The 25454-nt window shown below is 46.3% G+C and overlaps 1 protein-coding gene and 1 long non-coding RNA gene across 3 annotated transcripts in view; one reads left to right on the top strand and one right to left on the bottom strand.

Annotated features, from left to right (window-relative positions):
• The first annotated feature begins 8797 nt into the window (after positions 1 to 8797).
• The window catches only part of LOC110347064 (uncharacterized), a 78969-nt gene continuing 62312 nt past the window's right edge, over positions 8798 to 25454 (top strand). The window contains exons 1-3 of the long non-coding RNA XR_015439622.1: positions 8798 to 9051; positions 11364 to 11528; positions 12509 to 12647. This is a non-coding gene — a long non-coding RNA (uncharacterized LOC110347064). The remainder of the gene's footprint in view (positions 9052 to 11363; positions 11529 to 12508; positions 12648 to 25454) is intronic.
• Synpr (synaptoporin) overlaps positions 13539 to 25454 on the bottom strand; it is a 290162-nt gene continuing 278246 nt past the window's right edge. For both annotated transcript variants that reach the window (XM_004871612.4, XM_004871613.4), the window contains 2 exons: positions 21036 to 21227; positions 13539 to 15177 (listed from right to left, as the gene is read on the bottom strand). In XM_004871612.4, the coding sequence (XP_004871669.1) occupies positions 14935 to 15177; positions 21036 to 21227 (435 nt within the window). In that variant the 3' untranslated portion in view covers positions 13539 to 14934. The remainder of the gene's footprint in view (positions 15178 to 21035; positions 21228 to 25454) is intronic.

Raw genomic sequence — 25454 nt, 5'->3', positions numbered from 1 at the left:
GTATGATCACAATAAACGAGATTTGCGAATCTGACACATCTTGATGGGGTGGCTTGGAGTGGGAGACAACTTAGGCTGGAGGACCAAGGGGGCCTGTCTGGTGACATCTGAGCTGAGTCTTGGGCACTGAGAGACTCAGCCATGCGGGGAACGAGCAGGGCTCTGCAGGCAGAGGGGGACAGCACGTGGGAAGCCTGAGGCTGGGAAGGGCACCTGGGACTGGAGCGCGGACCCTCCATCACGCGCGGAGGCCAGCACTTGTGTGCAGGGCACTGAGGCGCAGTGGAAATGCTGCAGAGTTGCTAAGGAGTGGACAGCGGATCATCATGCACAGTGGATCGGGGCAGTAAGAGAACAAGGTGGGGCGGTCAGTTTGGAGACTGTTGAAATAGTTGACCTGTGAAGAAGATCCAAAATAAGGCATTCGTACCAGGAATCGTTGGAATCTGGGGGATAATAAGGGGGCAAGTTAGAAGCTATGGAGATGTGGGAGAGGAGAGGGTAAACATGACTGCTAGGTTGTTGGCCTAACTAACTTCACCAACTAACTGGAACTGTAAGAGATTCCATTATTCCCACAGGCAGAGACAGCAGGAGAGCGCCACAGCCTTGGTGAGAGGTAAAGCAGCGGAGATGGGCAGGCACCTGGGGGCTCCAGGCCTCAGTGACCTTCATGGAGACAGGGTGCAGCTGGGTAAGACTTCTGGGCATTTCCTCCTCATCGATGGATAAGGCCTGGCTGGAAGACTGAGCTTCCAGAATCCATTCATCAGACCCCATGCCAGGGTTCAGGGATGATGAGGATGAGGACACCGTTCCTTCCCTCTAGCAAGTCACTGTGTGGAGCAAGCAGTTTGTGGAGTACCGAGGGCACCCAAGAGGACAAGCCGATTCCTCTGCTCTAGAAGGCGCAGGTGGCTTGGTAGAGCAGGAATCTTTCAGCGGGCGCTCAAAATGGGAGCTGGGGTCAGACACCAAAAGGCAGCCCGAGTCCAAGGAAAGAGCAACACTGGCAAAGGCACAGCCATCCAGAGGTGCAAAGTGCGACGGGGGTGCATGTGCATGGGCGTGCAAATGCACACGGATCTGAGACTTTCCCAGGGAAGTGGCTGGAGATGGGCCAAAGTCCAGGGTGGATACTGAAGGCACAGGGGGCTGACGATGGGGCGAGGCCTCGAGAGCCAGCCTCCGGTGCAGGTCTCCCCTGCAGAACCAGAGGCATCCAAATCCCAGCTGGCTGCTGCCAGGAGGAGGTGTGGCCAGGACCTCTGAGCTTTCTGAGGGAGTCTGAAATGGGAAAGCACTTGGATTTTAAACGTTGCCCTTCACTCGGAAATAATTTGAAAATGCCGTGAACCACATGCAGCACATGTGAGGACCAGGGAGGGCTGCCGATGGGTGACCTCTGCAGTGTCATAGAGGGCAGGCTTCGGGCATTCCCTGCTTCTGCACCTGGGCAGCATGCAGCTGGGTACTGAGTGAGTACCCACTGTGAGATCGATCGGTGGTGCCCTTTCCAACTCTGCAGAATGGGCTCACATTCCAGGGCAGTCCATCAGAGCCGCACTGCCCAATACGCTCCCCTTAGCCACAGGGGCTACTTAAGGTACCCCTCCAATGAACCAAATGTACTAATAAGAAAATTCAGCTCCTTAGTCCGTCCTACTTGTCACATTTTAGGTATTTAATAGCCACATGTAGCTGGTGGCTGCCATATTGGAAAATGCAGATATTACACATTCTTTTCACTGTTGAAGTTTCTACTGGGCATGATTACCCTACGTTTAAAATTCTGGTTGGGTGGAGAATGTGTCAGCTTTATTCACTGCTATATTTGGGGTGTCAGGTGCATTGTACTGAGCACACAGGTGCTTAATAAATGTGAGTTAATTGATTGTTTAATTAGCTGAAATTGTTCCAAGGGGAGAACCAGTTCCATTCAAAAGATGAGCTAAAGCTGGATATTTTACAAAATATTTTTAAAAATATACCTTTCTTACATACCTTTATAAAAGCTAATTCTATGCCATTTGCATTGTTTCAGATGGGAATACTCTGGGATACTGGAAGGATTAGATTTCATGTTTCCTTTGCAGCCCTTGGCAGGGTAACCTGACTAGCTACATGGTCCAGAATTCATCGGTGGTTGTGACTGAGCAAGTGCAGACACGCCCAGCTGGGAGGCCATACTTTTGTACTTGTATGTTTGCACCAATGGATAGAGTTACCCTGCTGCCCACAAGCCTCCAAGAATGAAGAGAAACAGCATTCATCTGGTGATTATAAAATGCTTGATAATCCCACCAGATTAGCACTCAACTCTTACGTCCTCCTTTAATCTTAATTATCTCCTTACAGGACCAATTTCTAAATAAAGTCATTTCGGGGGTTAGACTTCAATATATGAATTCTGAGGGAAAAAATTCAGTCCATAACAGAATGAATTAGCATCATTTATCAAAGTTAGAATGTGTATTTCTTTTAACCTAAAAAGGCCTAGGAATTTATCTTTCAAATATGTTTGGTAATATGTCAAGAATATTCAGTGTTGTGCTATTTGTTGTAACAGAAGATTTATCCAATAGTCTACGTGCCCTTTAGTAGGGCACTCACTAAATGAGGGGTCAGCAAGCTTTTTATATTAAGGACTGGGTAAATACTTTAGGGCTAGACAGTTACTGACATTTAGTGCAAAAGTAGCCATTGACAACGTATAGGAAATGCCATGGTTCTTTTCTGATAAAAGTTTATTGAGAAAAATGTGTTGTTGATTGGGTTTGGCTTGTGGGGTATAATTATTAAAACCCTGGTCTACAGAAGTCATGGTACAGCATTAGAAGGGAATACCATGGAACCATTAAAAGAAATACATCTAGGGGCCAGGGATTTAGCTCAGTGGTTTCGCTGCCTGCTGTGCAAGCGCAAGGACCCGAGTTCGATCCCTGGTACCAAAAAAAAAAAAAGAAATATGTCTAAGATACATAATTTATTAAGTGGAATCACGATGTGGTGAGCACCCCTGGAGTTCTGTATGTGCCAGATGTCACTGAAAGTAAGTGCTCCAGAAGCATTAACTTAACATTGACAGTTTCCTTACAAGGCAGCTCCGGAAGTCCTCTTACAAGGAAAAAAGAAGAAGAGGCTGCTGATCGAACTTCTGAAACCAGAGGCAAGCAAGCCAGTCCCTGGGTGAAGGACATGGTGGTCTTGTGCTGCTGAACCACAGCTGGCTGGAAACATGAGAGCACAGCCCCCTCCAGAAGCCTCACCCTCCTTCTCAGGACAGTTACTTATTCTGTCAACTCCACTTTGAATCTTTTCTTTATTTCTTATTTTTTGTAAAAAATAATACAACTTGAGATCTCTCATTTCTGACCATCCCTAATTGTATCCTTAAAAGAATCAATAGTTCTCAGTTTTTTATAGAACCTTCCAGAGATGGTTCCTGAAGACAGAAGTACATACACAAGGTGTATCCAAAGATATGGGAAATGTTTAAATTTTTTAAAATAATTTAACAGTGAAAGACATATTGCCATTAATCATACTCACATTACTCTCCCTTGCTTCAAACATGTCTATCCTATTGTTCATACCACTTTCTGAAGCAGTACTGTGAGTCCTCTTTCCTGAGCATCTTTAGTTGTGCTTGCTTCTGGTTTCAGCAGTTCAATAAGCAGCCTCTTCTTCTCTTTTCCTTGTAAGAGGACTTCTGGATTCTGTGTTCCCTACAAACAACTCCAAATTGGAACACAGAAATAGGTATTATAGTGAGTCCTTTAACCCTTTGCTGGAGAAGAGCTAGCCTGTCTTCCTTTCCCCTGGAATCTAAAAATGCTCTCTGAGGTTTTTACAGTGGAACTCATGTTCCATTTGTTCTTTGCTTCTTACCAAATGAAGACTCTGGTGGATCCAACATTGTACTCTGGGAAAGAGCAAATGATGACAGAGAGAACTGGTAAGACCACAGTACGAGCACATTTTAAGGTTCCGAGCTTTGCTCTTCTCTATTAAATGACTAAATCAAGCTCCAAGTCTCTAGTGAGTGGCCCTTCGTGCATCCAAATCAACAGAGAGACTGGATACCAGCATTAGAAAACAGAGAAAGAGGGGCCAGGGATTTAGCTCAGTGGTTCCACCGCCTGCCTCACAAGCACAAAGTCCCGAGTTTGGTCCCTGGTACCAAAAAAAGAAAGAAAGAAAAAAGAAAACACACTAAGTGCAATGGAACAAGACAGACTTGTGCAAAGTAGAAAACAGTGTCTATGATGGCTGGTATCTAGATGTCCCCACAAAGCCTCATGTAGTCATAGGTGGGACTTTTTGGAGTTGGCTGGATCTAGAGTATGTGATATTGGGATTAAGGATGTGTGATATTAAATTAGATCACTGATTGGTTTGGCATAGATCTGGGTGTGGATAATGGGAAGGCACACCCTGGGTGTGGGTGGCACCACCCAAAAGGCTGGTAGTTTAGATGGGATAAAAGGAAAAGGGATGCTTGTTGCCGCCGCTTGCTGCTTACTGACTTCTGCTTGCCACACCATGGACTGTTTCGCCTCTGTGATGCCCTCTGCCATGCTGCTCTGGCTTGGAACCAGCCCACTATGGACTGAAACCTCTACAAACTGTGAGCTGAAATAAGCCTTTCCTCCTTTAACTTTGGCTATTGGGTACTTAGTCTCAGCAATGAGAAAAGTAAGACAAATGTCCCATGTAGTAAAGATAGAACTTGCTTTGTGAAACTTTGTATTTAGTTCTCTGTATACAATGTGGAACATACAGAATATATTTCATGTTAGGAGCTCTTGTTCTACTAAGGGATGACCTTAGCACTTCAGTGAGCCCTGTAGAACTACCTGTATCTGTGTAAATGCTTACCCTTCCAGGCATCCTCTATCATATAGAGGATTTTATAGAAATAAAAATGTTTGCTGAAACAAATTGACAATAGGCAGATTACCAGGCAAAAAAGCATGTAAATTTATTAACAAGCATACATGCCTCGTAGCCACACAAAGTATGATATCAAGGAGGGGCCAGATGGTTGAGGCTTAAATATCATCTTCATAAAAGAGAGGGAAGTGGGGAAACTTTGGGCAATTTTACGTTTTTCATTTATTTTTGAGACAGAGTCTTACTGTGCTGCCCCATCTGGCTTCAAATTTGTGGGATCAAGTAATCTTCCTGCCTCAGCCTCCCAAGCATCTGGGACTATAGGTGGTTGACAATTTCAGAGTGGTAGTGAATGGCTTGTGGAAGAGGCCCTGAGCCTGGAGGACAGACAATGGCCTGGGGAAAAGTTCCTTTGGGCTGTAAGTGTGTTGTTTGATTTTAAATTTCCTCCTCTGTGATAGGACTGTAAACATTCTTGGTTAAGGAAATATCAGTAGGAAGATGTGAAGGTAATGGTGCTGTTCTTGGCCACGTCTGGCCTTTGGGGAGACAAGGAAACTTCAGGGAATGTCTCCTCTGCATTTGCTTGAACGAAGGCACTCACAAATTGAAGTCCACAGCAGCATGTTGTGGGGTATTCTTTTCTAAGCCCCGCACAGGGTAGCAAGAGAGAACATCCTGGAAATGCCAGTGAGGGGTGCAGTGACAGGCTCAGCGCTAACGCCTCTGCCTTGTAGAACACATGGAGCTACTCATAAGTAGCTGGAAACTCTCTAGAGGAGGCTGAAGACCCCTCCCTTTCTGGCTAGTCACCTGTGTTATACTACTATTCATATTTTATGAATGATCCATAAAATAGTAGTTTGTTTAACACATTTATTTGGCAAGTGCCCGAGTACTCCCTATAGTTCTGGCACTGTTCCAGGTGTAGGGGACACAGGTCGCAAAATCCAGTAGTGAAGTCCCAGCCCTTCATGGCATTTATATTCAACGAGAGAGAGAGCAAGCAAACAAATGAAGGCATAATGTCATTCCAGGTCGGCACGTAACCTCTCGCAGGTCTGTAGAAACTCTGAAGTGAGAAGTGTGTCCTGTTAACCTTGCTGGATGAGGGAAGTGCACAGCACCCAAAGGTCTCATCTGTAAAGGATGCATTTTCATCCACTGGAGACTTCAGCAGGGATGGAATGAACACTGTTTGATTCCCAGCAAAAAATTAATACTAATGTTCAGAACAATGATTAGCTTTGATCATTACCAGCTATTAAGCCCTTTAAGTAAATCTGCTAAGAAACATACTACATTGCATCATTTTATCTTTTACTCACTGGACAGTGTGCAGTATAATGGCTGAGGGTGTCCATAGTATAATTCCTGGAACATAGAGAATGGGTTAGATTCTGTAGCGGAAGGGAAGTTAGGCTGCAGATGGAAATAAAGTTGCCGATCAATTGACCTCGAAATTGAGAAGTTATTCTGCATTATCCACGTGGGTCCACTGTGATTACAGAGGTTCTTAAAAACAGAGGACAGAGGCAGTCAAAGGTTAGAGTGATGCTATGTGAGAAGAACTTGACCTGTTCTTTCTGGCTCTGAAGATGGAGAAAGGGGGCCACAAGCCAAGGCATGTATGTGGCCTCTGAATTGGGGAAATGACGAGGAGCAGGTTCTCCTGTAGGCCTCCAGGAGAATGTAGAACCCGTCTGACCCTCTGATTGTAGTTCCTTGAGACCTGTGTTGGACTTCTGCCCTGCAGAACTGTAATAGATTAGATTTGTGTTAAGCCAGTAAATCAAGTAACTTTCTCAGAAGTCTGTGAAAGCTACCACAGGTATATGGGTGGCAGTCATTGGAGGCTCAGAGATGCTCAGCCACTTTCCTGGGATCAAATAGCCTGGTTTCCACTAAGATTGGAACTGTGGAACTAAGATTTGATTCCAGGTCCATCTGACCCCAAGCTGATGTTTACATCCTGCTGCTAGGGCTTCACATGATGGATTCGTGTTGTGAAGCTCGTGTGTCCAGCCCATGCCCCACAGTCTGTGTGCAGCTCTGGACACTAAGCTTACAGCCAGATCATAAACTGTTAATGCTATTGTGTGATTTTCCCCTTCCATTTCTGGGAATTGAACACAGGACCTTTGCACTGAGCCGCATCCCCGGTCCTTTTTTATTGTTTTAATTTTGAGACAGTGTCTTGTTAAGTCTCGAAGCTGCTCAGTCTGGGCTCCAAGGGTGCTGGAATTATAGGTGTTAGGTGTGATTTTTTAGCAATACCTTTCATGACTCCATCTGCTTGGCCGCATGGACAAAGGAAGGCCCGGGTGGTGCTAGCTCTGCCTCCTCCACTGCCACGCAAGTCTGTCCAACAGCATGTCTGAGAGTTTACATGCTCTTATTCCATGGGCGAGTAAACCGCTATCTACATGTGTGTGTGTCTGTGAAGACAGGCATTTACTATGAATCAGACATGTAATTTTTCTGATTTAATTAAGAATATATAAGTAAAACTATAGAAGTGGGAAGTCTCATCACTTATACACATTAATACAGGTTTATATGTGGCTCCGGACAATTCCTCTTCACGCGGTGCAGCGTGAGCAGGCAGAAAGGTTGGCCCCCATGGAAGTACTGAGTGCTGAACATACGATGAGCTCCCCACTCCCGAGACACAGATTTGATCCCCGGTCTCATCTGCCGCACCCTTGGCGTGAGAGGTGAGTGTGGGTAGCGTGGGTGCTAAGCTCTTCGGGAGCAGAGACCATCAGGAGCCGTGGCCCTTTCATAGAAGGCCAGGAGTGCCAGCGCAGTGAGATTAGCCAAGGATGGGGGAAAGGACGGTAACACTCCGGCAGCTTGTCACTTCCCAATTCGGGAAGGGATACGGCTGCAGCAATCAGTCAGAATAGACTTGACCGTGTGAAGGAACTAGAGGAGAAAATAAATCTCCAGGAGAAATGTTAGCTCCCAGCAAAGAGAATACTCAAAATACAAGAACTTTAGTTTTTGCTCTCTTGTGATCATCAAAGTGGCAGGAAATCAAGTAACGTGTTACTGGTCACTCAGGTTTGCTCAGGTTGGTTTGTTTGCTGCCGACCAAATCAAGAGGCCAATTATTGTGGTAAAAAGGAAAAAGGATTTATTCCAAGCTAGTTCCAAGGAGAAAGAGCGCCCGCCTGCCTCAGATAGCCATCTCCCAGGTAGAGGTGAGCAAGGGCCGTTTATAGTGAGGAACGGGAGCGTGGGGAGAGAGGAGTGTGCAGATCTGCACCCTTGCTTTGCTGCTTTCAGGGTTTTCAGCCGCCCCTCCCCCTTTGGGTCTTTTGGGAAGGAAACCAGGCTCCAGCTTCCTGGCCTGGCGGGCATGAGCAGCTTGTCATTTTGGGGTGCTGAGAGCAGAGGGGTGTTGGCTGTGTACGCAGAAGGAAGAAGTCTGGAGTAGTTGCTTGTCTCTAAAAGAAAATATCTCACCTTTAAGGTTCCCTTTGCAGCGCCAGTCGCAAAGTCACCTGAGATCCTTTCAAGCAAGGAGAGGGATGGGTTTAAGCTCAGCTGGTGGCTACAGGGGGTCCAGCAATTGATACAGGAACAGAACAGCAGAGGCTCAAAGGCAAACTGTTCATCTCCAGGAAAGCTCTCCGGCTTACTATGGCTGCCTTCCAGTGTTTTGTTCAATAAACCAGGGCACAGATAGTGGGCCCTGTCTGTTTCAAGGAAATACTCAATTAGAGTTAAAATATCTTCAGACAAATGCAAGACTTCCCGGAAGATAGTTGAGGCTCACACTATGATCACCTTGGCCTTCCTACACCAGTTCGGATCACTCACAGAGGCTGCTCTCCAGGGCCACCCTTGGAAACGGTGGCTGTTGACAGTTGCTCAAAGCGTTTGCTAAGCCCCGAAGCCCAGCATAGCTGCGGCTCGGTCAAGCATGTTATGAAACCCTTATTGGCTCGGCTGGGCCATTAGCAGTCTCAGCAACTTGATTAACTTCAAGAATGAGGCCTGGCTTTATTGGCAAATGGTTCCGACAAAAGCTTTCCTTCCAGCTGCCAGGAGCCCAGGGTCCCAAGGAAAGCTCAGCGAAGCACTCAGTGGTCTGGATCTTTGTTGGCTGTACCCTTGCTGGACAGACAAACACAGCTGGCTTAAAAGGTAATAAATAGGATGGTGAGGTAGCACTGTCGTGGTCTAGACAGGCACGTTACAGCAGGGGCCTGGATGCACAGAGTCCTGGGGTTCTGCATCTGGTGGATCTTCCCACTTCCACCTCGGTGACCCGAGCAGGTCACCTACTCTCATCTTCTGTTTTCTCATGTGATCAGTGGCATTTTATCTTGCATTTCCTCTAAGTATTAAATATGAGAATGGATGTAGAATGTGTAATATAGTTCTCTGTGAAGATTACATAGGTACACTGTAGGCAGAAGCAATTAAAAATTACCTTATTGGTGAAGGTACTCACAAAGATTTCATCCTTAGCTAACTTCCCTGAATTTTGGGTTTCTAACCTGTTGGATAGGAATGATACTAGTATCGCTAGCATTGTGTTATTAGGGTTAAGTGCAGAGTGCTTATTTAGTTCACTGGCTGCCTAAATCATTGTAAAGTTATTGCTTCATAGATATTATTAAAATTGTGTCTTTGGACATCTAGGTAAAATCCTTGTTTGTCTGTTTTTTCCAGTACTGGGGATTGAACTCAGAACCTTGTGGTTGCAAGGCAGGCGTGGTGGCACTGAGCTAGATCCCTGGCTTTCTGGGTAAAATCATATGGCATACTGGGGTTAAAGTTGTTTGTATACATGGGGTATGCCAGGGAATTAATGGAGAAAAACATGTTTTACGGCCAAAAGCAAAGGGACTTACCTTCGAGTCTTTTCCCTGGTCTCCGGTTGGCCAGCTCCCTGACACTGTTGCCCCCAGCGCGGCTCCGTCAGTGGCCCCTGGTGTCCCTCTGAACTCAGCCCAGTGTGAGTGCTGACCTGACTCCCTCCTGGCAGCACTCACCATGCTCAATACAGCTCTCTCTGCCTGGCACAGCTCATGTCCGGGGAGGGTCCCAGGTGCGGGGCACGGTCACCTTCCGAAGCGGCCGTCCTCCGGTGACGGACAGGAGGGCTGATGAGAGCCACTGCTGCCTCGCCCAGGTCTGGGCCGTGGCTGGGTTCTGCTCTGCGGTTCATGTTCTCCGTGGGCCCCACCTTCTCCAGCACGCATGTTTGTCAGCTCCCCTCTCTCGGGTCCTCTCTCCTAGCCTTTACTTGCACCTGGATTCTTGTCTCAGGTCCGCCTCTGGGGGAATCAAGCCCCATCACTCAGCTTCCAGAGGAGACCATGGCCTCGCCCTTCTGCTGGGCTCTTGAGGGGGTCAAACGAAATCAAGGGTGTTAGACTTTTGAAAGCACCAAGTGCTCGATGGAAGGAGGCTGTGGTCCTCTCCAGTTATTTAATCCATCTCCACACAGGTTACGACCTGGCCGCCGACCCCAGCTGTTGCCCGGAGCTTGGCCCTCGTTTGGATCAGGCTGCGCGTTCTCCCTCAGGGCCTTCTGCCCTCCCGGGCTCCGCCGTCCCCTCTCACCCCTGCTGCTGTCCTTCCTGCCGTCCCCTTACCTCCTTCTTGACATTCAACACTGTTTCAGTCTATCTCATTTCTTTACCTTCGTATGCCTGCCTGCCCAACAAGCATGCAGATAATGTCTATCTTCTTCAAACCTCATCTATTCAAAGTCTGTATCCCTAGCTTCTAGAACAGAGCTTGGCCCATGGTAGGAACTTAATAAATGGCAAGTGAATTAACTGATGAATTAATCTACTCTTGGCATTCCCATTTATAGGAAGTTGCAAACATAGTACCTGGAATCCCAGGAACCCTTCCCTGAGTTTCTCCCAGGGCTGACATCTTAACTAACTAGAGGATAATACACAAGCCAGGAAACTGGTAGAAGGATCTTTTCAAAGTGACAGCCGAACCGTGGGTATTGCCTTTGTCTGCCCAGGGGCTTCCTGCTTCTCTTAGAATGAGCTTATTTCCTCATCCTCTGGGGTCTCTCCTAACTGACTGCAGCCCAAAACCCTGGCCCCTGCCCTTGCATGTCCCAGCCCACTAGTTTCTTCTTATCCAACCTGCAAAGGCATTGGGTGGTCACCACCTTAGGCTCTTCCCAGGGTGTCTCTTCTCATTCCTCATGCCTTCCAGTCTCAGCTTGAAAATCAGAGCTTTGACTGACCACTCCACTCCTCCGGGCCTTGTCCCTTGTTTCTGCCTCCTAACCGTCAATCAAAATTTATTCTTACACGTTTGCTTTGTTTACTCGTCTGTTATTTGATTCTTCCAATTGTGAGTGTAAGCTCTGAAGACGTCAGGGACTGTATTTTGCTCACTGCAGAAGTGTGACTTATGAAAACTTGGGATGATACACATGTGGGGTAGATTTATCCTCTGCATTTAATTCAACTCCCTAGCGCCAACCTGCTGAAGACGGCTGTGCCGTGGCACGCACGCAGCTTTTGCACATGCAGCAGGGCCGTTCTCCTCACTGCCCGATGAGTGGTCACCGCAGCTGTTTCCTGGCCTGAAGGAGGAGAACAGCCTCATGGATTGAGGGTCACTGCAGCAGATGGACTCGGGTCAGTGCTGCTCTCCCTGTGAGGCCGTAATCCCAGCCTCCGCCTGACAGATCACTGCTGCATGTGTTGGCAGTGACCTCCCGCACACACACGTCCTCTTGTGTCTGTCCTCAAGCTGGCTGTCTCCAGGAATGAGGGAAGGGAAGGTGGGAGACTCCTGGATCCCCTGCCCCAGCCCACTACCCGATAGATCTTAGGGCTGGGGGTGTCTGACGTGTCAGCAGTGCGGCCAGTCTGCAGGCATGTGCGACCCGGAGTGGCAGGGATTCACCACCCTGCAGGGCAGGGCGGGTGGAGAGGGAGGGCAGGCCCTGCTCCCACTGAGAAACTGCCGGAACCTTCTGAACAGGACCCAGGCAGCCCAAAGGGCCTTCAGCCCCGGCACCCACCCCTGGGACCTGTCCCTGCTCCTTCCCTGCCTCATTCTCTCCACTCACTGCCACCTGCAGAAGTCACCTCCCACACGGTCTGCACCACACCTGTCTCAGGCTGTGCGTTCAGGGAACCCAAACCTGGAGGTACCCACTGGGTGCCTGGAGCTGCCAGGTTCCTCACCCTGTTCGTCTGATACCAGTCCCTTGTGCCGGGACCACCGTCATCCCCGTGGCAGAAATGGCCCAGGGTAGAGTGGGAAGAGTCGCCTGCCCGAGGCCTTCTCTACCAGCCCACATGCCCCAGGTTGAAGGTGTCCCAGGGCCTTGACTTTCTTAGTTCCTTACAGCTGGGCATGGTTTCAGGAGCACCCAGGGCTTTGGGGGGTACACTGAGGAAGCAAAGGGGTGCTAATAAACAGCAGTGCAGGGATTTTACCCCAGAGGTCTGACCTGAGACCCCAGCCTTTTCATGTGAGGAAACGAAGGCTCAGGAAAGTGAATTCAAACCGCAAGTTCCAGCAGTGAGCGGCGAAGCCGAGATCCCGAATCAGGTGTGGGCCATAGCCCAGCCTTAGCCCGTGCACTGATTACTCCTCCTTTTTACAGAAGGCCAAATCTGCTCCTTTCTTAAGACTGAAGGAAACTTAATAAAACCACGTCAGTGAAGTCCCTCTTGGATTACTGCAGCTCTGTATCGGAAATCCGCAATGGATCGTGGATGTGCATCTCTACCTCCGCCGGAGCAGTGAGTGTTTCCACTTATCAGAACCCCAAATGCTGTGGAACTGCTAAGGTCAAAGTCACTGCTGGGGGTGGGGGCTCTGCTTTGGAGCGTTCTTGATGCTTTATGAAGCCAGGACCCCTCTCCTCCTGGTCAGTGCTGAACAAAGCAGTTGGGTCAGGCTGCTGCCCCAGGAAATCAGGGACAGGGCCTCAGGCCAGTGCCTGTCTCCCCACCCCGGTCTAAGAGACATGAGAGTCATAACTTATTTCCTTACCCCCAGGATGTCTTTCTTCCTTTTCCTCTTCTACTTCCCTCTACATGGCAGCCACTGCAAAGTGCTGCTCTCTGTGCCTCTCCCGTGTTTAAGAATCCCTCAGTGCTCTCCCTAGCTCCCCTAGGATAGAGGATTCCCAATCAGGGCTGGCAGAGTTCACCCCGCCCTTACCCGCGGTCAGGTCCGGTCTCCCTCAGCCCTTCCTCAGCAGCCCCACGGCCCTCCTGGCCCCGCCGCCCGCTGCCTGGGAGACTTCTCCCTGCCCTTGTCCTGATTACACCTTGCGCTGCACCCAGGTCTGAAGCTCCTGAGCTTCTTCCTAATCACGCACATCATCTCTTTGCAGCACTTAGCACATGGGGAGTGGTAATTTTAATGTCTGTTTCTCCTAATGGAAGGCAAGCTTCCATCGCTTCTGCTCATCTTGTGCCCCCGGGGCGCCTTGCTGAGTGCACTGCAGGTCTCTCCATGGGGAAGTGACGCACGCTGAAAGGGTGCCACGACAGCATCAACCGCACTCGCTTCAGAAAGCAGGCCAGGAGAGCCACCTGGGGTGGAGATGCTGTGTGTAGACGTGTTCTTTCCCTGGCAAGGCCAACCAGGTTTCGCTGTTATAATTCTTCATCACTCAGCCAGCATTGTGTGCAATCACTTTATTAAGCTCAAATAAACATCACAATACAGATTTACCCAACAGATCAAGGGACTGTGACAGATATCATCTAAGACACAGGCTGTTGGTGCTAAAATGCTTCCAAATCACAGACCACACAGCAGGGTTGTACACCGAGAGTGACTTTTATCTGGAAATGCAGATGCTCAGCTTGCTCTTCCTGTTGGACTTGAGTTTTAATTGAGTAAAAATAAAAAGGCAAAGATTGGCATTTTCTTGGTAATGAACGCATTCTGGGGACTGTTTTGTGAGAATCTTCTTTAGAATACACAGTGGCCCATGGAAACCACTTTTAATTTGTGGGTTACATTCAAATCAGAATTAGTAATTCTGTTGTGCTGTGACCCGAGAATTTTTAATAACTGGATTGAGGACCATATTAACTTTACAAATAAATACGATTTAAATGTTTGGCTGGCCGTGGATGTCTACAGTCCCCTGTAGACGAATATTTCAGCACAGCAGCATCTTGCACCTGCATCCCAAGTAACCTAAGAAAACACCACTCTAAGCATAGACAATTATTGGGCCTTCTTATTTACGGTCCACAGGACATAACCACAAAACACCACAGGAATGTAGGTATTTAGCTAAGTGAATAGAGTAAATGTCGGGCAGTTACCATACATAACACTGTCTACTAATAAGGAAAACTCCCAAAGTTTTGTTACAATGCATTCAGAACTTGGGTAAAGCCAGAGAGGCAAATTTGCAAAGTATACAAAGTAGTGAATGTTTTTCTTTAAATGTCCATTTAACAAATTCATGGTGCAAACTGGAAAATCTTAAGTACAATTTGAATGTTTATCGTGTGAGAAAATGCTTATTCATGCACTAAATTATATAAGCATTGATCATCAAGTTAAAAAAAACACACACAAAGTAATTATCTGAAACAGAGACTTGCAGTCCTACAGGGCTTAGAACTAGAAAACAAAAATACACGCATGCTGTGATACATCACGTTGTTGTCTAGGAATCATTAAAATGTCTTTTGCATCAAAATGCATAGGAAAACTCAATACTATTTAATTTACCTTATGCATATAACACACTAGAGACTTTAAGCTACAAAATGCTTCTACTGTCTCAACATACATACAAACCACCATAAAAGTGTGTGTGTGTAACAAGGTGCTCTCCAATTAGCCATCTGTGGTGAATAACAGATCCCCTCGTGCCATCTCCTCTCTAAGTTCCATTCATCACGACCCAGGCCTTTCTGCCTTAATGAGAACTACAGATCCCTGATTTACATTCAACACTCTGCATTAATAATTGATGCAAACTCTTAAAAAATTCTTTTGCCACTGAGATGGAAGGTGGTGAGCCTAGCTCCAGGAAAATCAAATGCCACCCTGTTAAATCTGATTGGTGAAGGAAGTAGGGCCGCTGGCTGGCTGGCCAAACTCCTCAGAGGATGGCCCCACACTCCCCTGCTGGCTGTACCCACCGCCCGACCCGTAGCTGTCTTGGTTGTAGCTGCTGGAGTGCTTTTCCATTGGGTCCGAAAGGTACCTCTGTCCCGAGGAATGCCAGCCGGTCTCCTTGAAAACAAACCATATGTTTCCAGCCCAGAGTATAAAGTTCAAGAATCCAAATACCTGAAGGAGAATGGGAACAAATAAGTCGGTAGACTAGACAGAGGGATCCTAGAGAAAACTCGATTTCAGCAAGACCTTTCCCGTGAAACAGGTCACTCAGGGTCCAGGCCTGCTCAATTCTCCATCCACACCACTACTTTATTTAGAACATTGGCCTTGGCCAGATATTTGCCACATGTCAGGCGAAGTGCGAAGAGCTTCATGTGTATCAATCACGTGCCGTCATCACGTCCCTAGGAAAGACGTGGAAACCACGTCTGTAGGATCCGAGTTGGGTCCAAGGTCCTGTGCTTTGGTAAGTGATGGGTCCGGGGCTCAACCCTGGTGCAGTCTGAGTTGGTAGCCTGAGTCTTCACCCAAGTCCTGTTTCCTCCCCAGGTTAGGTGCACCATAAGGGTGTGTAAGATCATCTCAGGGTGGCATAGGGTTGAGTATTTTTATTTTAATAATTACACATTAATTTGCAAGGTTACCTTTTCTTTATGGCTGGAGATACCACTTACCCATTTATTGTAATGAGATAAGGAGGGTGGAAAATGAATTGATGCAGAAAAACAAACGAGCCACAGTATGAGCAGCAGGCAGGACGCTTACACACCAGCACGCACAGAAGCTGGGTCTCCGCAGCCGCACACCTGGCGCTGCTCGTGTTCAGAGCGGGAGCTGAAGCCAGACTGGGGATGAAATGTGGGTTGAGAGAAGTGGGAAATGTTTCCTCAAGAACTGGGTGTGAGCTGGGTGCCATGGTCAGTGCCTTGATCCCAGATATTTAGGGGGCTGAGGCAGGAGGATCTTGGGTTTGATTCTGGGCAACTTAGTAAGACCCTGTCTCAAAAAAAAATAGTGGGGGACTCAGGGTGTAGCTCTGTGCTCCCTGGTTCAGTCCTGTTACGGGTGCATCCAGAGGGCCTCCAAGGCCTCTGCAGCCTTAGCTGGGGCTTTTTCAGAGGTGGCTGGAGCTGCAGTGTAGGACTGACTCCTGGTACCGGGCTAGGCCAGAGGGCGCTAGGACTAAGGGTGCGAGTGCCGCCCACCCTAGGTGGTCTGGATAAGGTAAAGGGGCAGAAAGATGCTGTTAAAGTCTCTTCCTGCTTTGGCTGTTTTCTGCCACCAAGAACTGCTGCCCCTCTGCCAGGCCACCCTGCCTTGGGCCAGCTGACTGTGGACTGACACCTCTACGAATTGTGAGCTAAATAAACCTTTCCCCTTAACTTTGGGTGTCGGGTATTTTGTCTCAGTAATAAGAGAAAAGTAGCTAGGACAAGTCCCCAGCACTTAAAAAGCAAAGCAAAACAAACAAGAGCAAGATGTGCGGTTTTCCTCTGGGAATTGCTCCTAGTGCCCCAAAGGACTGAGCCTTGCTTCCCCAGGGCCCGAGCATGGCTGGACACAGAGCAGTTTGTTACACTGCAAGAGGCCCAGGCAGGAGTCGCAATTATGTGGCTCATCTAGTGGCCTTCCTGAAGGCCAGCTGGTTGACTGGAAGCCCAGCCCGGGCTATTTAAATCACTCCACACCCTGGAGATAGGCAACACGGTGTGATACAAGGCTTGACACAGGAACATATGTTTGGTCACCACTTCAGGATGGCACTGACCAGTCGGAGTGGACTCAGGCAATGGCCACAGTGCCGGAGCAGGGTGTGGAAAGTTGCTTGTGGGAAAGGATTACCCATGGCTTCTAGCTGGTGGGGCAGTGTGGAGGCCCGTGGCGTGGATGCAGGGCCTTGGGGACCTGGAGCAGGAGCTACTTACTACAGTTTGGTATTCCGTGCTCTAGCAGCAGCTGGCTCATAGCACCACACAATGACGGACCTGTCGCTGTGGAACTAGCGGGGCTATGCACCCTACTTTCTTGCCCGATGACTCTGGACAAGATGTTTCGTCTGGAGACTTTAGTTTTTCCTTGTATGGAATGAAGATGAAAATTCTTTTCTTGGGGTAGTTGGAAGATTAAAGAGGACGTATATAAAGTAGACAGTGCTGGGCACAATGGCAAATGCTAAATGGTAAGCTGTGCTCTGAATCGCTTCCTGAAGCACTATCACAAATTGTATTCCTTTACTTATTTTGCTGCTTTTAAACTGAGGTGGGCTTTATTTTTGAGAGATGACAGCAGCCAAACAGAGTAGCCATCAGAACCTCACCTGAGCTAACTGAAGACTGGCTGTGGAGACGTCTCTCCTTATCCCACCCCTCCTTACCTCCTGTCCTATTTCAGACCCTCTTCCTTGAACATTAACGGAGAGGCTATCTTGTGTGTCACGCCCTAGAGTACCCACCGAGGGAGATGAGGGAGATACAAAACAGAAATACGGTGTGATAATCACTGGATCAAAATGAATTAGGTAATTGGTGATAAAAACTCTAATTCATATGCAGGACATTTTAACTGTGTGTATGGTCAGTAGGATGATTTGCATTAAAAGGAGAGATCTTGATTAAAAGGTACTTTTGTAAGCATATGTCAATATATAAGTAGAAAAAATATCAAGAGATCTTCTCAGCTCTGAAAGGGTGATTCTGTCCGGGGCCATGACAGTCTGTTTACTGTCACTTGGTCTCTCCGCCTTTCCAACTGCTAGTTAGCGTTTTAAAAAGGGATGCTCAAGAAGAACCCAAAAATTGAGGAAATGCAACTTCAAAGTAGGAACATAAAGAAGACACAGGCAGGGACATATTTGAGGAGCACTGATTTCCCAAGGCATTGTCATCACAGACATATCCCAAATCTCTTGGCTGGCGCATTTTAGGGGCACATGGGTCCTTGAATTGCTTCTTGCCATTTTGTTGCACTTACTGAGTGCCATATGCTGGGTACCATGTTAGGTATTTTTCCTGGCTTATCCTGCTGAATCCTTTGAGCAGTCTTGAGGTCTTTTCTATAATTATCCCTGTTTTACAGATAACAATGTTTTAGAGAGCCAAATTAGTTTTTCTAAGGGCCATTATCACACAGGTGAGCCAGGATTCAAATGCTTGCAGACTAACTCTAGCACTGTGCCTTCAATGCTTTGGGGAGGTAGCAGCACTAGGAGTTTGACTCTAGCGGTGGTAACAGGGCCACCTGACACAAGTTCTTTAACCTCAGCTTCCCGCATTTGCAGTACTTGGACAGAGCAGTCCTTTTTAGTGTTACTGTAAAATTATAGATGCCCAAGCACTTTGCGAAAGTAATCTGTTCTCGAAGTAGGAAACATGATTATTGTTTTGTCCTGCCCTTCACGTGTGGAGGCCCCTTGTAGTGGTGTGCATCTGACTTCTCCCAAACCTGCGCTTGCCAAGCAGGCTGAGTTCTGTGAGCCTGTTTTGGACCCACGACTTCCCTAAGTCCCATGCGCACTGATGAGAGACCCAGCCCAAGGTGGGTTAATGAGGTTCTCTTTACCAGATGCTTAGAATTGGACTGGAGTGGTGTTGGTCCACTCCATGCTGCTTTATAAAGGGAATATAAACTTCGAAACTGCAAGGTGACCACCTTCTGCCACGTGTGCAGGAAAATAATAAAAGTCTATCTGGAAAGACAGAATGATGTCTTAGTCTCAGTAATGGTGAGACACACTCAATAGAAAGACGCGGGGGAACAGAAGAGGCAGAGACAAGAGGAGGAGGAGGAGGAGGACTGTCCAGTTTCCTGACTGTCCCTCAGGCCCCAGCTCGGGATCCTACCCCGGGAAGGCACATTTCTAGTATTTTTCCAGTTATTTTCAGATTTTGCATATAGTAGCTCAGTGTGACTTGAAGACTAACATGTTTGTAATTTAGAACAATTGTTATGTTTTCCCTGATGTGGATAACATAAATCTGATTTCCTTCGCAGAGCTGTTTCAGTCAAATGGCTCAGGCAGAGACACGCAGTGTTAGGGAAACTCCCCTAACGGCAGCTCCAAGTGCCTTTCTTTGGCATCTGACATCCAGACCCTGGCTCTGCTCTAGATTCGCCCTTTCTTGTTTCTCCAGGTCTCATCAGTTTATGAGCTACTCGACATCTTTCCAAAGGCTGTTTGTTCCCGGATGAGGTTAGAGACAGTTTCTCTTATATGCAACCCAAATATTTGGATGCAAACAGACACTGGTACCAGAAGTGGGCTCCAAAGAACAGACGTAAAGGATATGAGGGTTCTTTTGCTTCAGGAAGCCTGGATTGAGTTTCTGACAGAGGAACTAGAAGACCCTTCACTGATATAGACACATAACTAGGACACCACTAGGCCCATCTTCCAGTACACATCCCATTATTTGATTTCAGTCCACTCCTCTTTTTGGTTTTAGGAGACATATCACATTGTTTTGCATTCTTAATTCCTGTCTTGTAGTCTAAAAATTGTTAAAGACACTGAAGTAGAATTAAAAGGACCAGGCAAGATGTCACAGTTTATTGGGAGATTGACTATTAAACCACAAACACGTTAGGCAATTTTATCTTTTCTTAGATTTTGATATATAACTCACAACCACTTTTGTTATTACTGTCTATAAACAAACCACAGGAGCAATAATACATATATTAATGTTCCCCTCAAAGTAGTCATCTGTGGGTGTGAGTGACAATAAATAAAAATAACGTGATATTTTAACATAGGATTACAGTCACATCATCAGGAGCTGAAGGGCAACGCCTTCCCCTGTTGTAAGTGCCTTTCCAGATTGCATTTCAGAAAGCTCTAGAAAGGCAGGCTAACCTTGAAGCAAAGATAGTTATTTTTAGGGTTTGCTAAAGAATGTTGTTCTTTTAACAAACACTGCTGATCCTCTTATTCTTTGATAAATGCTGTTTTGCTGCCATTATAGCTCATGTCTTTTTCAGACACACCTTCTTTCTTTGGAATAACACAAGTTCTTACCCTTAAATAAATTAAGAATGCAATTTAGCATCTTTGCTAACTGTCAGATTTTCTCTCTTCCTGTAAGAGCCATACACTTGATGATATTTGACTTTGTTCAGCTAATATAGTGCATCTTTTTTAAAGCTATTGTTATGGCTTGTATCTGGATGTCCCCCCAAATTCTCAGAGGTGGATAGATTAAGTGTCTGTGATAACTAAATTAGCCTACTGATTGATTTAGCACAGTTCTGAGTGTGTAGCACAGTTCTGGGTGTGGATAATGGGGAGGCCTATCCTAAGTATGGGTGGTACCAACCAACAGGCTTGAAGCCTGGATGGGATAAAAGGGAAAGGGAGTCTCACTGCCTCCTGCCTGCACTACCATGGACTGTTTCTCCTCTGTCATACCACCTTGTTTTGGAGCCAGCTGACTATGGATTGAAACCTCTATAAACTGGGAGCTAAAATAAACCTGTCCTCCTTTAACTTGTTGGTATCAGGTATTTTGTCCCAATAATGAGGAAATAACTAGAGCAGTTTTCAAGCAACTAAACCAGGTGTATGAAGAAGATAAAAAATTATCATGACTATTATAAGTACTTTTTTATGCCATTTGTCTCTTTTTGTACTCTACTAAGTGCATATTTTTCTTCCATCAAATGGGCATATTCTAACTATGTTTGGCTTAAATATTTTCCTCCCAGGAAACTTCTACACCATCAAATACTCCTTTGTCGTAATCTAACATTCACACTTTATATGTGCTTCTGGATTACAATTTTAACTCAACTGTCATCTAAGTAGTAGACACTGATACATGCTGGGTTTTTATTAATAATGCCATAACTGGAGACATTAAAGTATATGGATTAGACAATAAAAACTTTGAAGGTCAAATGCTCATCTTGTACCTGGAGTGAAATATCACCATTTTTAATTGGCCTAGTTCTGGAGGCAGAAATTTACAGGATGGCTTTGGAGATATCTTTCTTGTTTATTGACTGGTAAAGACTAGGGGAGGTAGCATACTCACCACAGAGGTGTTTAAGCTGGACATGACGGGGCTGTGGACCGCCATGCACTTGTTAGCTGGCTGCTTGCAAGCTGACATTAATAACAAGACTTCTTTGGGGTCTGTTGCAACTTTGACATCAGACAGCCCTTTTGCCCAAGCAGATGAACCCACCAGCCACAAGAATGAGAAAACCACAGTTACAACGAAGTCCTGCAGAAACAAGGACAGAACGGGAAGGGAAAATCAGTGTGAGTCAGAGGGACAGATCAGCTAGCTCATACAAAGACTTGGCTTGCCTTTTGGGAAGTTCCAGGATTCCATAGCGTTAGGACTAGGAGAAACATGTTGAAAGCAAATAAAAGTTTTGTGATATAGAATTACATAAGATAAATAATAATACTATTTGTCAAATGTTTACTATGTTCCAGGCATAATGCCAAGACTTTATAATCCTCATCTAATAGTTCCTACAACATTTCTATAATACAGTTACTGCTATCACTCTACTTTAGATGGTAAGGTGAGACACAGAATGGGATCTGGCTTGACTGAGACTCCACAGATAATTAGCAATGGCATCCTGACTACTCCTCTAAACTCTGTGATTTCAAACATTAAGAGAGACTGCCAATTGGCAAAGTCTCCCAGATGGCAATAGTCGTGTGTGCACCTGCTTGTTGATTTAATGAACTTATGCATTATCTATTTTATGCCTGGAACTGTATCAAGAAGAGGACAATAATAGCTACACTGTTTTGTGTCTACTATGGTTAAAAAGCTTTATATAAAGTTACCCTTACCACAATCATGGTAGACAGTATTTGTGAAATTTGGATTGGCCTAGTTCTGGAGGCAGAAGTTTATAAGATGGTTCATACAGTAAAATTTCCCATTTTAAGGTGAGGAAACTGAGGCCCCAAGAGGTATAAGGCAACACAAAGGAAGTGCTGGAACCACAGCACAACCCCGGGTCTGTCTGACCCTAAACACCACCCGGCACTCGTGTAGTGGAAAGAACTGTCTGTTTTTTTCAAGTAAAATCTCTCTGATGTAAGGAATGAATGAGTGCTTTGAAGCAACCTCTCCAAGCATGTGAAGGGGCCACTTCTCTGTCCTTTCTCCTGGCTCAGAGAGGGGAACGAAGGGAGTAAATGTCTAATTCCTCAGCAGATCACAGTCTAGCAGAGCAGGATAATTTTTCAGGTTTACAGCATTTATATTCGACTACTATAAAGACAGTATTGCTGCTTACCTAAAATAATAAAAGCATATGCCCGGAAAGGGAGATTATATATTTCATACATCAACAGAAATAGGCTGCTCTTTTACTCTAAATAATAAATCCTCCACGTGGAAAATGTGGCTTGCATTTCTTTCCTGCCCGGGATGCGATGCATCTGATGTGCTGGTTGCCCTCCTTTGCGGCGTGTCTGATGATGCTCACCCAGACGCCAGGGTCTGCACAGGGACCCCCACCCTGGACAGGTGCTGGAGGTGCCAGGTGTGACCCTGTGGTGGGCATCTGGAGGGTCCCAGCTAAGCACGGCCAAGTCTTCGGAGCAATCGGCTCACCCTGTGGCTGCTGTGAATTACGTACTCACTAGTTTACCTTTTCATGTTGATCCGGAACATTTCAAACATTTCAGGCCAGTTCAGGGTCAGTTACAGGGTTTTAGGCCGTGGGTATTTTAAACTTGTTCTTTACTTTGCCTCTGTACCCATCCCTCTCTCCCCTTGAATCCTCATTTTTAATTAGCTTCATCTTTAGTTTTATACACCTTTGTAAGCCATCTTAAGATTTTGGGGAACTGAATTAGAGATATAAAAAAACAAGCAAATAAATTCTAAGTTTATAGTTGTTTTTTAACATTAATAAGAACACTTGAAATAAAAAACTCCAATTAAAAATTGGAAGAATGGTGACAAATAAATAAGACACAATGACTGTATCAAATTACAACTTTGTGTTCATGTACAGCCTGGCACTTTTTCTCATTGATTCATTCACACATTCAAGTGTTTGGTTTCGTGTGCATGTGTGTGTGTGTGTGTGTGTAATACTGTAGAGTGAACCCAGGTCCATCCAACTGAGCTACATCCCTAGCCCTTTTTATTCTTTTTATTTTGAGACCAGGTCTCTCTGAGTTCTAAGTTGCCCAGGCTGGGCTTGAACTTGCAACTACCCTGCCTCAGCCTCCCAGAGTGCTAGGATTATAAGCATGTGCTACCATGCCCAGCTCAAATGGTGAGTTTTGAGTACTGTGAAAAGTCTTGAGCAAAGCCTTTTGGAACATAAAAACATGTACAATGAGGGCTCTCTGCTTCTGCTATCATGTATTGGCTAGGGCCCATAATTAACATATAACCCAACTATGGGATAGTGGTGGTCATATTATTAGAAGCAGACTTTTTAAGAGGCCAGTAGGATGGTGAGATAAGAATAGAATGTAGCAAAGACCTTTCAATTGGAAGTTGGAGAAAATCATGCTGACCCTTTTAGATTTATTTTTCAAATACTAGTAATAGCTAATATTTATTGAGCACTTACTATACACTAAGTATAATTCCTAGTTCACAGGTATTTGCTCATTTAATCCTGACAGCAGCACATGAAATAGATGCCAGTCCTGCTCTCACTGTGCCACTGGGGGAACAGCTACACCAAGAGGTTAAATGGCTTGGTGGAAGTCACAAGTCAGTAGGTCCAGGGTCCCGGATGCTGTGCCGGCCACTGGCCTCTTCCTAAAAAGGTTCTCCCAGGCTGGATGTGAAGTCCTACTTGATTTATAAAGAAAAATAGTGATGCAACTTCATGATTGCAGTCAAGGATCTGTCGCTGGACTAAATACGGTGCTTTTGGACGCTGACCCACTTTTGTCTCTGAGTACCACCTTGTAAAGAGGGATCTGTGTGAACTGTCTCTTCCAGGAGGTGAAAGCTTGGACTCTCATCAGACAGAACTGGGTTTGCATCCCCAACTTTATACTGACCAGCCTTGTGTGCTGAGGGGATTCACCAGCCCACTTGGAGCCTGTTTGCCTCTCAGTAAATGGGGTAACATCTCATAGGATGGTTGTGAGCACCAAAAAGAAAATACAATAAATAAAATGAGCATCACTATCCTAGCAAATAGTGAGCAGTGAATGGAAACTTGAGTAATCACCGGCCTAGGAACATCATCAACAACAACTGAAACAGCCCGACGCAGAGGAGCGGGCACACAGCCCTGCCATCTCCCTTCCGTAATTTATATCTACAGAGGGGGAAAGATGGAGATTTTGAATAAGAGCACAGAGCTGCAGCATTTAAAAATAATTTAAAAGTTGGAAACTAGGTATGTGTCTGACAATATGGAAATCAGTACATCCATTAACAATAGTGCTGCAGAACATGACTTAATGCAGTCCATTTGCTCCGGCACAGTGGGAGAGCTGTTCTATTTAATGTGCTGCATTTACATCCTCCGCTCAGAACTGCTCTGGGCGCCTCAAAACACATGCAGGCTCCAGCTGCCTCGGTCCTGAGTCCTGCTCTGCTCTCCAGCCACCCGGGCCTCCCACCTGCTGTCCAAACGCACGAGAACCTGTGGGAGGCGGGTTAGCCAGGACCCGCACCCCATGCACTTGCTTGGCTGGCTCCTTTTCTTCCTTAAAGTCTGCTCACACTGTCTTGTATCCAGGTGCCTTCCTCACAAGCATACAGAACCAGCAACCCCCGAATAAATTCTCTCTGGACTTTAGTTTTAACCCTTACATGCCTAGTGTTCCATTTTTGGAACACCCATTATAGTGGAGCATAATGAAAATCTTTCCCTTCAAATTCTTATTCCTTGAATTTTTCTAGGTAACATACATGAATTTCATGCAAAAATTAAAGAAATTATAGTCTTTGGCATGAATGGGTTAATTGTCTCAGTTTTCCCTTTACCCACTGATATATTTTCTCAGTTTTTAATTGTCTCTGTCTCTCCGAGCTAAAATGTAAGTGTCTCACGGGCAAATTTTGTCAATAATGACACATAGCAGGACCCAGTAACTACGCCCCGCGTGAATGAATGTAAGAGGGAATGTTCCCGATAGGCTGAGGGGAAATGGCAGGGTAGCAGTCCGTGCATCCAGGCCAGGCCTATTCCTGCCTGGGGTGGGAAGGCCTTCCACTTGCTCCCCTCCATGCAGAATCCCCTCCTGGGCCATCACAGCCTTGTGACCATGGTTCAACAGTTCCCATCAATGGTTACCTCTCCTACATGCATGCCTCGTCGGCCTTGCTTTGCTTTGCTCTTCTCTCTTCCTTCCTTTCTTCCTTCCGACAGGGTCTTACTATGTAGTTCAGATTGGTCTTGAGCTCACTGTGTAGCCCAGGCTGGCTTTGAATTTGTGATCCTCCTGCCTCAGCCTCCTGAGTGCTAGGATTACAGGCAGCACCACCATGCCTGGC

Source organism: Heterocephalus glaber, unplaced genomic scaffold (assembly GCF_053883595.1).
Source record: "Heterocephalus glaber isolate CG9 unplaced genomic scaffold, H.glaber_assembly_v1.0 deba00001472, whole genome shotgun sequence".
NCBI classification, from domain to species: domain Eukaryota; kingdom Metazoa; phylum Chordata; class Mammalia; order Rodentia; family Bathyergidae; genus Heterocephalus; species Heterocephalus glaber.
This window is presented reverse-complemented; position numbering and strand designations above follow the sequence as displayed.